General features: G+C 49.6%; 1 protein-coding gene across 1 annotated transcript; it reads left to right on the top strand.

The window, feature by feature from the left end:
* The first annotated feature begins 13996 nt into the window (after nt 1-13996).
* On the top strand, nt 13997-15014 carry LOC141027537 (uncharacterized). Its single transcript, XM_073504605.1, has 2 exons — nt 13997-14204; nt 14398-15014. Exons 1-2 carry the CDS (start codon nt 13997-13999, stop codon nt 15012-15014), a joined length of 825 nt encoding a protein of 274 aa, XP_073360706.1.
* Nucleotides 15015-15448: the final 434 nt, after the last annotated feature.

Raw genomic sequence — 15448 nt, 5'->3', positions numbered from 1 at the left:
CCCAACTAATTAGGTGCAGAGTTTCAAAAGAAAAACTAATTAGGTGCAGTGCAACGGTGATCGGCAGTGGCGCCCGACGAGTTCCTCAACAGGATGCTGCACCTGGGCAAGCCCGACCCGATGGTAACCGTGGGCAAGGACATGAGCGATGGCTATGGGAATCTTCTCACCAAGCTCAAGACCGCGCTGCAGACGGACTCATGCATCCGACCTGATCAGTGTGCCGGACGGGGCCGGCTCGGCCGTCGACGCCATTCCGGACGAGCTGGAGGCGGCTGTCGTCGACGCCATCAAGCCTTGGCGTGCCAAGCCGACGTCTTGCAGGCTGCACTCAAGTATGTTTTTTGGACTATCTGGACTCACGTATGTTTGTACACATGCACGCTGCATGCACGTATGCATCCATGCGTCCATCCCGCCATGGCCGCCGCGTTGCTCGCCAACCACGCCGATGTTTGCCTTGGCTCGCTAGCAGCCACGGCCGTGCTTCGGCTTCGTGCCCGACGCCACCTGCTTCCTGCAGTTGCTCACAGCGACGCGCGGCCGGCCGCTGCGGGGCTTGCCTGCGCCGCCGCTCTAAGCGGTCATCAATTTGACGCCACCACCACCACCCCGTATGGCCGAGCTTTGTCAGTCCTCGCCGCCGCGCAAGCCCCGACTATGATAGCCCGGCTACCGCCGGCCACCGCGTGCCTCGGCCCCACTGGTCGCCCACGTCACCGGACAGCTCGCCCGTGCGACAACGTGCTTACCGTAGTCGAGCCGCGTGGAAGCTGCTGCCATTCCCCAACCACAGGCGCATCGCACGCCGGACCAGCTAGCCGTGTCGCACTCTGCCGAGACCATGCCGCCCGCTGCCATCCCGCCACCATTCTATCTCGCCCCACCGTCCGAAGGTCTCCTACAACCGCTGCCTCCAGTCGTTGGCCGAACGGAGTTGGCTCGGCCGTCGACGCCAACCAATGCGCGGCGCGGCCAGCCTCATAGGAGAAGAAAGAGGGATCAGTAGTGGAGAGGGAAAGGGAGTTGGGGGCTGGAGAGGGAAAGGGGGTCGGGAGAGGAGAGGATAGAGGAAGAAGAAGATAAGAGAAGAGAGATGAATCTGACTTGTGGACCCATACTGTCAGCGAGAGTAGCTGATGAACCCGGCTGGGATCATCTCTTTTCCCAGTGCGCCAAGCGTGTCAAGGGTTTGAAAAGACCGGGATCAGAGAGGTTAGGGTATCATCTTTAGAGATTTGGAGGTGAGGGTTTATTTATGTCGGCCTCTACAAAGTTAGAGTTTATTTCAGACTTTACTCAATCACAAAGGAGAGGTCCTGACTCATGACTGCCTAGTCAAAAATGTATCAGATTTTTTTTTTGTTTCTCTCTTTCCTTTTTGACCGAGTTTTGTAATGTTTTCCCTCTTCTTAATGGAAAAAAACAGAGCACTTGCTGTCCTGAAAAAAATGCAATCCAACAAATATTGCTTGCCACAGCCAAACGGTAGGGTGTCTAGAATCCATGAGACATATTTAGGACGGGGTACTAGGTCCCAAAAAAATGCTGCCGGGGAAATTTAGTTCAACTGGCAACCTCTGCTTCAGTTTGGGAATGATGAGTACATGATTAGAGGAGGAAAATATGCATAATGACGAGTAATGCTACATCTACAAAATATTAGTTTGGTAATAGGGGATATTAGTTTGGAAAGTTAAGTAAAATATTTGTAGATTTTTGTAGGTCTAGCATTATATGACTCTAGTATCCATTAGACCTTTTTAGGAGGGGCTGTATCAAAGTATGCCTCGTTCCTATATGTGATACACATTTTTCGATAAAGGGTGGACTTTATTGACTTAAAATGAAGCATCAAAAAGATACAAACACAATGAGAACACACCCGACCTCTGCATAGTTAGGATGCACACAGCCAATACCAACCACACACACAAAAACACAACGGCAAATAGCAAAGTCATTTAAGACCAAAACTATGCGTAGGCGAGGAAAAAGAAAAAATGCCTCAAAGCGATCAGATTCGCAATCGGCAAACTATAACAATGACCATATCTGCACCGACAATCTCATGACACCACGCCGACGACGAGGTTCTTCAACAGCAACGCCTTCAAAAAAGGAGCGACACTCAAGTGTCGCCGTCACCGGATCCAGGCATCCAAGGCTAGAATCTAGGCTTTAACCCTGAAGAATCAGTCTGAACATTCCGAACAATGCCTTCAACAAGGTAAAGATGTAAAATATCGCCATTGCCAGGTATACCCAAGTCGGGCCAGACCTAGGCTTTCACCCCGGAGCTCGAGACCGGGTGCTCAAGTAGCACCATCATCGAAGTCATTCATGGTTGTCGCCACCACTTTTCCACGATCCCAGCAGCGACATGCGATGTGACCATCATCGCCGCACAACCATCCCTCTGCATCAAGACTTTGTTCATAGATTGCATCTCGCCGCCGAAGTCAACCACCGAATCTGCAGATATGAAACTCACAAAAGATCTTTCGATGGCAACCGCAATCAGCAAGGCATGGGCTGCAGCTAGTCAACGGCCGTCTCTGCACGCATGTGCACATCTCAAGCGGCCATTGTATGCAGCATCCATGCACCAGCCCCGTATGATTGTCTTGATCGTACTCCTACCCATGGACACCAAACCAGATCGGAAAACCGGAATCACCGGCTAGCAACCAGATCGGGAGGCACCAAGCCATGGACATGATCCAGACTAGAAGGCCGGCAATCACCAGCGAAGTGAGATCGGGAGGCCGGCAACGCAGGCGGCCAGATCAGGAGGCGGCCATCAAGGAAGAATAGAAAAAAAACCGGGCCAAAGACACCCCACCACCGCCGTCCGTCAGGTGCCCGGCTTCCTCCGGCGGCGGCGAGGTGAACGGGAAATGATACACATAATTCAAATGAATAAAGTCTTCTAAAAAAGGAAATACTGAATGCGTAGATGTAAATTTTCGATTAGATAATCACCGTAGCGAGGATGGTACTTCTATTACAATTACGTCTCGGAGAAACATTGGCTGCATAAATTGAAAAAAAAAAATACCCAGCTCTCACATGATAATTATCATGACTATTCGCAAAAATATGATAATTATCATGACTGCCGCATAGCATCTATCAGTTCTCACATGGCTACCAACTCACGTAGTAGTACTCTACACTATTTAGGTTCAACCAGCTAGCTAGTACTACCTCCGTCTGGGTTTATTACTCCCTTTTGTTTTTTATGTCAAACTTCCATCACATGTTTGATTAATAAAATATAAGTTGTAGGTCACAAAATGTATATTTTTAGATTTCATATTCGAAAGAGATATTCCATGATACTATTTTTGTGGTATATAACCTATTTTTTGGTATCCCCGCAAAAAAACATATTTTTTGGTATATAAATTAAAGGTCAAAGTTTAACCCAAAATACTAGGGGGACGTGGGTAGTAGCAGTAGAGATTTACTACAATATACAGATCTTAGTTTCCATATGTGCCAACATCTCAAGAATTGGATAGTCCTTGCAAAGTGTTAGCAATGAATTACATGAGATCACTCACACCTAAAGGTCCAGTACGAAAGAATGATCACATGTGGAAAAAGCCGGGAAATGGGATGGTGAAGATAAATGTTGACACCTCCTTTCAGTATGAAACACTTTCGGGTGCTTGTGGTGCAGTGACTCATGATGAACGGTGTGATTTCATAACTGCAGCTGGTTGGTTTCTGCCTAATATATGTGATGTGGATTCAGCAGCTAAACGCAATAAGGAACGGAATGTACTTAGCGAGTCAGATTGGCTGTACTAGAGTGGAAATTGAGTCAGACTGCTCCTTTGCTGTGAATTCTATTAACAAAACAAAGGACTCTTAAGGACCTGAAGTCGCAACCATCACGGAGTGCAAACATCTGATCTTGGACTATGCAAAGATATCCTTCAAACATTGTTTCAGGGAGGCAAATAAGGTAGCAGACGAAGTAGCAAAGTACTCTTTTAGTAAAAATAGATCTTCAGTTTTTTGGGAGGATAAAATTCTTTCCCACATCGGGCCTGCTCCAGAGGTGATTTGCGGAGACCGGATCGGGGCGATCCAGAGGCGATCGGCGGACGGAGGCGGGAGGGGCAGCTTCCCGGCGGTAGTATTGGAGCCAAAGTACGCGATGGAGAGAGGTAGGGAGCGGGGAGACCACCGCAAGGAAGGAGATCAGCGGGAAGAGAGAGAATCATGGATCAGAATAAGAAACATGATCCACAGGCAGGCGGGCATACGGAAGGAAATAGTAGAAAATCAGCTTGCCACCGGAAAAGTTGTGCGAGATCAAAGCATGGAGAGAATCAGAGGCAAGATGGGACAACTACGAGAGGATCTGAATAGGAGGATGAGGGAAAGGAATCGGGAGGAAAAGGAAAGCGGGGCTAGGGTTTCCCAGCTAGGCGATCCGCCTGATCGTGGTGGAGATCCGGAGCCATATTCCGTCGATCTGAAAGCAAACAGGGAGGCAGCAAATCATAAAATTCCTGATCTCAGCACAGAAAAGATGGAGCCAGGAGATACAGAGTGGGGGTATAAAGGAACGGTCCATGGAGAGGAGGCGAAATCAAGAACACCCATCCCACATTACAGCTAATCTCGAGAGCTTAGCCATGGCGGACCGGGACCCATGCAAGAACAAGGCGCCGCTGGTCCAGGAAGAGGTGGCATCAAGCGGCAAGGCCGGTTCGGGCGCGGCGAAGCTGGAGCACGGCGGTCCGTCACGGGACTGCGGTGATCTGTATCGTACTCCTGTGGCCCAAGGAGCACCTACGGCAATGGATGCAGGGTACGCCCATGCTGGACTGGCGGTGACTCCTGTACTCCCTATCAGTGTGGGGGAGCAGACCACTGGTGTCGTCAGCCTGGACCTCTCCAGGTAGAGGGAGGCAATGAGATCAAGATGGATTGCCATCGGTTTGTTCTTCTCTATGCAGTTGTTCAGCGTTGGTGGGCTCTTTCAGGATCTGAAGAACAAGTGGGGGTAGCGGGGACGCCTCAACTACTCTCCGCTCAAGAACAATAGGTTCATCCTTGAGTTCGAGAGGGAGGGTGACCTCCGCTTCATCCTCAACAATGGACCCTGGACACACCAGGGCGATGCTTTCCTGATGGTGGCGGTGGACGGGGCCGCTCGGCCAGGAGATGTGGAGGTGGCTCACATGCCAATCTGGGCACGCATCTTCGACGCTCCACCAATCATGTTCTTCGACGCAGTGGCGCGCAAGCTGGGTGACAAACTAGGTGAGGTGCTTGAGGTTGACTCAGATAGCGAGGGAAGGATCTGGGGTGAGTCTAAGAGTTAGGATCAAACATGATGTGGATGAGCCACTTCGTAGCAGGATAGAATTTCATGACTTAGGGGAAGATGTGAAGTACCGCCTCAATGTAAAATATGAGAGGCTTCCCCGCTTCTGTAGCTTTTGTGGTCACCTAGGGCATGGCCAACGCGAGTGTAAGCTGCCGGCAAACCTCCAGAAGATGAGGTTTTCGGCAGCGCTGCGTGCCTCCCCGTTCAAGAGAAGTAGCAGTAGGGGTGGTTTCATAGTACCGGAAACGACTAGTGCCAGACGTTTCCTCCTTTTTGAGGCAGAGGGCAGGGGCGAAGCAAGATCAGCCCCGGCGAAACTGGCGACGGGAAGAGGCAGAGAGGTTTCGGAAGATGTCATGGCTGACCCCTTGGTACAGGAGGCGATAGCGGCAGTTAGCGCTATCAAGCTCGGCTTTGAATGGAACGACAAAGTGTTCCAGGCCCCGTCGGACAGGGTAGCAAGGAGGACTCATGCAGGTGTGGCGCACACAGAGGAGTTGATCGACAGCAGCAAAAACCAGCCGGCGGTCCTAGTTGGGGATACAGAGGCCGGACAGAACAAGGTGGTCAGCTCTCACTCCACAGAGTACCCCCCGGGTTTTGAACCTGCGGGATACACTGACAAAACTACGGTGGACATTCTGAACCCACCTGTGGCAGCAACTCAGCTGGCGCCTGCTGCTGTGGAGATGGATACGCAGCTGACACCCGGTGGCCAAACTTTGGTCGCAGGTGCAGAGGTAAGCAAGGCGCTGGCTGGTAGGTATGCAGACACTTTGGCCGAGGGAGGCCAAGGAAATCAGAAGCAGGAGTTGAATACCATGTCTGCAGCGTACGGGGCAAACCTTTTGAAGAAGCAAATCCGCAGGAAGAAGCAGGATAGGATGATGAAGCCAGCAACTTCAGTCTTGGGAAAAAGAGGTGTCCGCCAGCTAGGTGGGAAAGCTAATGGAGGGGAAGGACAGGGAGGTGAAGACCCGGATGTCCAAAAGAAAATGAGGAGTGCAGAGAAACAGACAGGGCTGGAGGACAAAGGGAGTGTGGAAGAACAGGAAGCGACCGGGCCAGGTGCTCCCGGTGAACTGACAGACGCGGATGTCGGCGTCCGTCAGGAGCCATGAAGATCCTCAGCTGGAACTGCCGGGGACTGGGGCAGCCCCAGACAGTTCAAGAATTGGCGTGTCTGGTAAGCACGCACCGCCCGTCTATCATTTTTCTTTCTGAAACAAGACGGAATAAAGAAAAGTTTAGCGGCCTTAGATGGAGGATAGGGCTCAAGAACTGCATGCTTCATGATGGTAGAGGAAAAGGGGCGGGAATCGCCTTGTACTGGGATGAAATAGTTGAAATAAAAAATCTGTTGGCCCTCGCTATATTGATGTGCTAGTACGAAATAACCCAAATGAGCAGTGGTGGAGAGGTACGTTCGTATACGGAGAACCAAAAGCACACGAGAGGATTCATATGTGGAACCTTCTCAAGCGAATTAAACATAACTCAAATGCGCCGTGGCTTGTAATCGGAGACTTCAATGAAACGCTTTGGCAGAGTGAGCACTTTTCAGCCTCTAAAAGGTCAGAAAGGCAAATGGCCGATTTTAGAGAAGTTCTTGACTGGTGCAACCTGTATGACCTAGGATTTCGAGGACCAGTGTGGACATATGATAATAAGCAATCGGGTCGTAACGATGTTAAAGCAAGACTGGATCGGGGAGTGGCATCCACACCATGGAGCAATCGGTTCAGGAATGCCCAAATAGAACACATTTGCTCTACTAGGTCTGACCACCTGCCGTTGCTGCTATCTTTTGGCAAGAAGCTACAGTACAGAAAGAGAAAAGAGTTCATGTATGAGGCTCTTTGGGAAAGGGAAGAATCGCTACAGGCCACAATTGAAGAAACGTGGAAAAGTGCAGGGCTAGCTTTGAACCTACAGGACATAAAAAACAAACTGCGTATCCTGCAGGACAGACTGATAAAATGGAGTTCTCTGAAGATTGGTTCTATAACACGCAAAACAAATAAGCTTCGGCAACGCCTACAGGCTCTAATGAACAGACCCCCAAACCAAGAAAATGACAGAGAAATTGGGCTGGTAACTAAAGAGCTGGATGAACTACTACTGAGAGAGGAAATATTGTGGCTTCAAAGATCGAGAGCCACGTACCTACGCGAGGGGGACAGGAATACAGATTGGTTTCACCGCCAAGCCACTTGGAGAAAGAAACAAAACACAATAGTGAAACTAATGACAGAAGATGGCAAAATGGGTGGAACAGAGGAAGGAGCTTCATAAAATGTCAACAAACTTCTTCAAGGATTTGTACACATAAGACAAAAACATCAGATCCCAGGCGCTGTTGGAGTTGTTCAATGAGTTAGTGAGCCCTGAGATGAACATTGAACTAGAGAAAGAATTCAGTGATAAAGAAATAAGTGATGCGCTCTTCCAGATTGGGCCTTCAAAAGCGCCGGGCCCGGATGGCTTTCACGCAAGGTTTTACCAAATAAATTGGGGCGTTCTGAAGGAAGAGGTAGTGGGGGCAGTCAAGGGATTTTTCGCAGATGGATTGATGCCAGAGGGGTTGAATGAAACAGTTATTGTGTTAATACCCAAGGGGAATGAACCAAAAAGCTTGAGAGACTTTAGACCAATCAGTTTGTGCAACGTGATCTACAAGGTAATTTGAAAATGCCTAGTGAACCGGCTCCGCCCACTCCTAAACGACCTCATCTCAGAGACACAGAGCTCATTCATCCCGGGTCGAATGATCACAGATAATGCACTGATCGCTTTCGAATGTTTTCATAAAATCCAACACAGCAAACATCCACAGAACACACACTGTGCGTACAAGCTCGACTTAGCCAAAGCATATGACCGGGTGGACTGGAACTTCCTCGAAGGAGTCTTCTGTTAGGAAATATGCAACTTGTATTCCCATGAGGCCATAGACCGATATATATACATGTACAGGTGTGGAACATATGCAGGAAACCCCTTATACAACGGGGTAAATACAAAGGAGTACATGACTTATATTATAACTCTAACACCCCCCCTCAAACTCATGGTGGATGAACAACACTGAGTTTGGAGAGATAAAAGCCATGTTGTGCTCTAGTCTGGGCCTTCGTCAGGAAATCCGCCAACTGTAACTCGGAAGGCACATACTGAAGAGCAATAACCTGATCCTGCACACCAGCGCGCACATAGAAAGCATCAACACCGATATGCTTGGTGAGCTCATGCTTCACAGGATCGCGCGCAATGCTAATAGCACCTGTACTGTCAGATAAGAGCAGAGTCGGTGTAGTGACAGAAACACCAAAATCCTGAAGTAACCACCGTAACCAAGTCACCTCTGCCGTCAAAAGAGCCATGGCTCGCAACTCAGCCTCAGCACTCGAACGGGAAACTGCAATCTGTTTCTTCGTCTTCCAGGCAATGAGAGAACCGCCAAGAAAAACACAGTAAGCAGAAAGTGAATGGCGATCAGAAGGATCACTAGCCCACGTAGCATCCGAATAGGCCTGAAGCTGTAAAGAACTGAAGCTAGGAAAGAATAGACAGTGAGAGATAGTGCCCCGAAGATATCGGAGAACACGAAGGAGATGACTATAGTGAACCGATGTGGGAGCAGAGACAAACTGACTCAGAATATGAACCGGATAAGAGATGTCCGGATGAGTGACAGCTAGATAGACAAGACTGCCAACGAGATGACGATAACGCGTCGGGTCAGGGAGAGGATCACCATCAGTAGCACAGAGGTGAACATTGAGCTCCATGGGAGTCTCAACAATGCGCTCTTCAGTAAGAGCAGCACGAGCAAGAAGATCCTGGATATACTTTTCCTGGGATATAAAAAGCCATCAGAGGTAGAAGAGACTTCAATCCCAAGAAAGTAGCGAAGAGGTCCAAGATCAGACATAAGAAACTGCTCACTAAGACGGGCCTTTACAAAGGCAATATACTCGGGGTCATCCCCGGTGATGATCATGTCATCAACATAGAGAAGAAGAAGAGTCCGACCACGAGGAGAAAGGTGAATAAACAATGCTGGATCATGAGCACTTGCTGAAAAACCAGCAGTAGTGACCATAGAGGAAAAACGCTCAAACCAGGCGCGAGGGGCTTGCTTAAGGCCATAGAGAGAGCGACGAAGACGACATACCATACCATCAGGAACAGAATACCCAGGTGGTGGCTGCATGTACACCTCCTCACGCAGCTCACCATTAAGAAAGGCATTCTTAACATCAAGCTGAGATATAGACCAGTGGCGTGCAGAGGCAACGGCAAGAAGTGTACGAACAGTGGTCATATGGGCCACAGGAGCAAAAGTCTCGTCATAATCACGACCATGCTCCTGCTGAAAACCACGAGCCACAAGACGAGCTTTGTGACGCTCAAGAGAACCATCGGAGCGAGTCTTAACCTTGTAGACCCACTTACAAGTGATGGGACGGACTCCGGGAGGAAGAGAAACAAGATCCCAGGTACTAGTGCGTTCAAGAGCAGCAATCTCCTCTGCCATCGCAAACTGCCATTCAGGATGAACAACAGCCTGACGATAAGAAGTCGGCTCAAGAACAGCAGCACCAGCGGTGGGAAATCCAAAGCGATCAACAGGCGGACGAGGACGAGAACGCAAGCCATAAGTAGGCTGAGAGGAAGAGGACAACTCATCCAATGAGGCATCCACAGGTCGTGAACGACGAGTGTAATGCTGAGGAAAAGATGGAATAATAGAAGGAGGAATCGCCAAGGTAGAATCGGGGGGTGGTGACGAAGAAGTCACCGGAGATGAAGGTGTAGAATCCGGTGACATGCTAGGCGAGGAGACCGGAGAAGATGGTGGCTGCAAATCGACGAGAGGTGGAGAAGCAGAGGGAGTGGAACGAATAGGCACATGCGCAACGGGGGTGATAGGTGAGCCAGGAAAAGTGAGGAAAGAGATATCCTCCACTGAAAAAATCGAGGAAGATGGGCGTGGGTAGAAGGGACGAGACTCATCAAAAGTCACGTCTCGAGAGATACGCATCCGACGACCGATAGGATCCCAACAACGATAGCCCTTATGCTCATCACTGTAGCCTAAGAAGACACACTCAACAGACTGAGCGGTCAGTTTGGTGCATTCGCGAGGGGCAAGAAGAACATAGCAAACACAACCAAACAAGCGAAGCATCGAATAATCGGGAGAACGATCAAAAAGACGCTCAAAAGGAATGCCACCCTGCAAAGCAGCGGACGGATGAAGGTTGATGAGATAGGCGGAAGTGGAGATAGCCTCGGCCCAAAAATGAGGCGGAAGAGAGGCAGCGATCATCATCGCACGAGCCATCTCAAGAAGGTGACGATGCTTGCACTCAGACACACCATTCTGAGCATGAGCACCAGGACAAGAGAACTGGGCAAGAGTACCCTGCTCAGCAAGGACTCCACGCAACATCTTGGAGATATACTCTCCAGCAGAGTCAGCACGGAAAACACGAATAGGAGTAGAGAACTGAGTGTGAACCATGGCAGCAAAACGCTTATAGATAGATAACACCTCACTACGAGAAGACATAAAATATATCCAGGTGTATCGAGAGAAATCATCTATAAAAATAATATAGTAGCGATGACCTCCTTTCGAGGCAAATGGAGCTGGACCCCAGACATCGGAGTGAACAAGGTCAAAAGGACGCTGAGACATAGTGTCACTATGAGGATAAGGTAACTGGACCTGTTTACCAAGCCGACAACCCTGACGGTCTAAAGACACACCGCCGGAGACAGATCCAAGAAGACCACGTCGAACTAAGGATGAGAGACGAGAGCCACACAAGTGACCAAGGCGATGATGCCACTGCTGAAAAGAGCTGGTAGACAAGGCAACAGAGGGGGAAAGACTGGCGGTGGCGGCAGCGGAGGGAAGGTGAAGCCAGTCAAGCTCCCAGAGACCTTGAGAGTCATGGTGTCGGGGCCAGCACCAAGGAGAGCACCAGTGTGACGGTCCAGAACAGAACAAGAGTCAAAGTCTAGAATCACCCGACAACCGGAGTCAACAATCTGACCACCAGAAAGGAGCTGCATGGTAAGTCGAGGAACATGAGCAACATCAGGAACATGAAAAGATGAGGTGCTAAGAATGCCTCGACCATTAACCGGGAGGGAGGTACCATTAGCAGTAAGAACATGAATAGGAGAATCAAGAGCACGAATAGAAGACAAGGTGGATGAATCATGAGTCATATGAAAAGATGCTCCAGTATCAAGAATCCATGGAGATGTACCTGACTGTGTTGAAGGTGGTCTCACAATGCCAGAGGAGTCAGTAGCAGAACCAGCAGAACCCGTCGGTGAAGAACCAGAGCATGCAGCGAGCAAGCACCGAAGGCGCGTAATCTCCTGCTCAGTCAGGAGCTCAACTGAAGAGGTCGACGTAGATGCACCCGGCAATGAAGAGCCGGAGGCGGTCAGCAGACCACGAAGTCCCACAATCTCCTGCTCGGTGAAGTACATAGCTGAAGTAGACGACGCAGTAGCACTGGGAGAGGAGCGGCCACCAGGCCCACCACCACCTGTGGAAGCCGCCAGAGGAGGCGACATAGCATAACCAACATCATCCGTAGAGGCCGGTGAAGGAGACGAGGGCACATGCAGACAAGCCCCAAGCGCCAAAGGAAGACGCGGGTCAATAGAGTCATATGCATCAACACATCCGATGGGGGCAGTGAGAGGAGCCAGTGTAGAACGATAATCACCGATGAAAGTCGCAGGAGGAGTCGATGTAGAGCGACAATCACCACGTGCGAGAGTCACCACAGGGGACGATAGCACAGACGGACGAGCACCAAGCACTGAGAAAGGCACATGTGCGAGACGGGGTCAGTATAGCAAACACTGAAAACACCGTTAGGAATCACCTCAGAGCAGGCGAGAGACACCATGTTTTTTTACACAGATCGGAAGCAGCAGATGTGACCAATCCAGTAGAACGAATCAGCAGATCCGGACGTGAGAGCCGGCCAGAGGAAACGGCGAAAGAGGACGAGGCAGCGCCGATTCAGATCAGAGGCAGTCGTGGAGGTGCAGTAGGAAGAGCAGCACACGAGCAGCGGCGGATGACCAATCAGCAGATGGAGTGGAGCCGCACAAAGCACTTGGGTGCAGCGGACTGGGTGCAACAGCAGCGGGCCACGTGCTTGTGGATGCAGGAGCATGCGAACTGCAGCAGGTACGCGCGAGCCACCTGCTCGGAGTATGCAGGGGCGTTGACCTGTAGGCGCAGCACATCCACGGGGAAGACAGCGACGGCCGGTGGGAGAAGGCAGCGGCCGTACGAGATGAGATTGGATCGGAGAGCACAAGTTGCGCGTGCCAAAAAAAAACCTAAGGCTCTAATACCATGTTAGGAAATATGCAACTTGTATTCCCATGAGGCCATAGGCCGATATATATACATGTACAGGTGTGGAACATATGCAGGAAACCCCTTATACAACAGGATAAATACAAAGGGATACATGACTTATATTATAACTCTAACATCTTCAACAACTACGGGATCAGCAAGAAATGGATTGCTTGGGTTATGGTGTGTGTCCGTTCAGTGCAGTACACTGTAAAATTCAATGGAGAATTGTTGGAACGTTTCAGACTATCGAGGGGGCTAAGGCAAGGAGACCCCTTAAGCCTGTACCTATTTCTGTTTGTGGCTGAGGGCTTAAACCGCATTCTGCAAAAAGAGGTGGAGGGCAGAAATATCACGTCGATTAAAATTGCTCGGGGAAGCCCAGGTATTTCAAATTTGCTTTTTGCGGACGATAGCTTGCTTTTCTTCAAAGCGTCTGTAGACCAAGCAAAGGCGGTTAAACACGCACTTGATGTTTTCCAACAGAGCACATGCCAACTACTGAGTGCTAATAAGTGTTCACTACTTGTGAGTGAGAAATGCCCAAGTGATACTCAAGAAAGTATAAGACAGGTCTTGGAAGTTGAAACGTCCACTTTCGAGAGTAAGTATCTCGGACTTCCCACTCCGGAAGGCAGAATGAAAGATGGACATTTCCAACCTATCATGGAACGATTCATGAAAAGGTGTAATAACTGGTCGGGCAGACACATGTCTTATGCGGCGAAAGAGGGGCATGTTAAAGCGGAAGTTCAGGCTCTGCCAACATTTACCATGGGTGTCTTCAAGTTGTCGGCAGGCTTCTGTGAAAAATATGAATAGCTAATACGAGAGTTCTGGTGGGGAAAGGAGGACAATCATCATAAGGTGCATTGGATGGCATGGGACAAACTGACGAAACCAAAGAGAGGGGGAGGCATTGGGTTTAGAGACATGCATCTGTTCAATCAAGCCTTGCTGGCTAGGCAAGGTTGGAGGCTGATTCAGAACCCGGAAAGTTTATGTGCTCGAGTACTAAAATCTAAATACTACCCTAATGGAGAACTACTAGACACGGTCTTTGCTACTGATGCATCACAGTCTTGGAGAGGCATTGAGTTTGGCCTCGAGCTACTCAAACAAGGATTAATATGGAGAGTTGGTAATGGGAAGAACATTCAGATACAAAGGGATCAATGGATACCACGGTCGAAAGGGTTACGAGCTGCAAACTTCACCCGGAGATCCAGGCTTAGATGGGTGAATCAACTCATCAATCCCACCACAAGCAGATGGGACGAGGGACTCATTCAGCAGATTTCAACCCTTGTGATGCTACTGAGATCCTCAAGATTAAGGTCCCGCGGAGAGAGGTGGAGGACTGTGTGGCGTGGCATTATGAGAAATCTGGAATGTTCAGTGTGAGTAGCGCCTATGAACTCGCCATGCGGTTGAAGGGGACTGGTCCACAATCCTCTACCTCAGGGGCAAGCTCGGATGACCGGAGCATTTGGGACGCCATTTGGAAGGCAGGAGTCCCTGCAAAGATAAAGATTTTCGCGTGGCAAGTGGCCACCAATACTTTTAGCAACCAAAATGAACAAATGCAAACGCACACTAGCCACAACGAACATTTGTGATGTATGTGGCAATGCAGAGGAAAACGAGTACCATGCTGTGGTAGCCTGCACTAAGAGCAAAGCCCTTCGCCATGCAATGCGAGAGCACTGGAGTCTACCGAAGGAGAAGGATTTCTGGTACACGGGCGAGGATTGGCTCCAAGGTATCCTGAATGCTAGTAGTGATGATGTGAGGGATAAAATACTCCTATTGTTGTGGCGGGCTTGGTATCTCCGGGATGACATTGTGCATGGAAGGGGTAAGGAGTCCATTTCAGCTTCTGTAGTGTTCTTGCTCCGGTATGAACAAGAAGTGTACAAAGCGAAGGACAAGCCAGAATTAGCTATGAACACATGCGGCCTACACCTCTTTGGAGATCAGCAAGGAAAACAACCAGAATTAAGAACCAACAAATGGAGTCCACCACCAGCAGGAATGGCAAAGCTAAACACCGATGCGGCTTTTGAGCCAAACACTGGATTAGGCACCGGGGGAGCTATTGCTAGGAATAACCTGGGTCAGGTCTACCTGTCGATGGGGTGTACTCTGAACCAGTGTGCATCAGTGGAGGAAGCCGAGGGACTAGCGATGCTGCAGGGTTTGCGGGAAATGGCCAAATATTACAATGGGCCAATACAGGTGGAGGTGGACTGACTGTTTCTGTCCAATGCTCTAAGAACGGGTGCTACGAACAAATCAAGCCTGTTTCCCATTGTCGCAGATATTAAAACAGCGTTGGCGGGCTTCAGTGAGTACAAGATAGGTTGGGTCAGGAGGGAACAGAACAAATTAAGTAGCCCACAGCATAGCAAGCCGGACAAAGAGCACTGGGGACTTCGTACAATTGGGTTCAGTGCCAGATGATTTGTCAGATATCCTGGCTGATGATTGTAATGGCTTGGTTTAACCCTTTTGGGTAATGCTAAAAAAAAAAAGAAATCCCTGATTTTATTTCTCATTTGCTTGCAAATGACAAGTTGATTAAGTGAGGAATAAAATCTACAAAAAAAAAACTTCATTTTAGTCTATTCAGGGCGGAGGGCGGGCAAGCGTGCGCGACCGGGAAACCAGGCAACGCCGCCGGCTGC

This window comes from Aegilops tauschii, chromosome 7 (assembly GCF_002575655.3).
Source record: "Aegilops tauschii subsp. strangulata cultivar AL8/78 chromosome 7, Aet v6.0, whole genome shotgun sequence".
Classification (NCBI taxonomy): Eukaryota; Viridiplantae; Streptophyta; class Magnoliopsida; order Poales; family Poaceae; genus Aegilops; species Aegilops tauschii.
The sequence above is the reverse complement of the archived record's forward strand: the minus strand, read 5'-3'. Positions and strand labels throughout refer to the sequence as shown.

Coding starts and splice junctions, on each gene's coding strand:
- LOC141027537 (XM_073504605.1), top strand. CDS start 13,997: ATGGGTGAATCAACTCATCAATCCCACCACAAGCAGATGGGACGAGGG. Junction 14,205..14,397: donor CATGCGGTTGAAGGGGACTG/GTCCACAATCCT, acceptor GTGGCAATGCAG/AGGAAAACGAGTACCATGCT.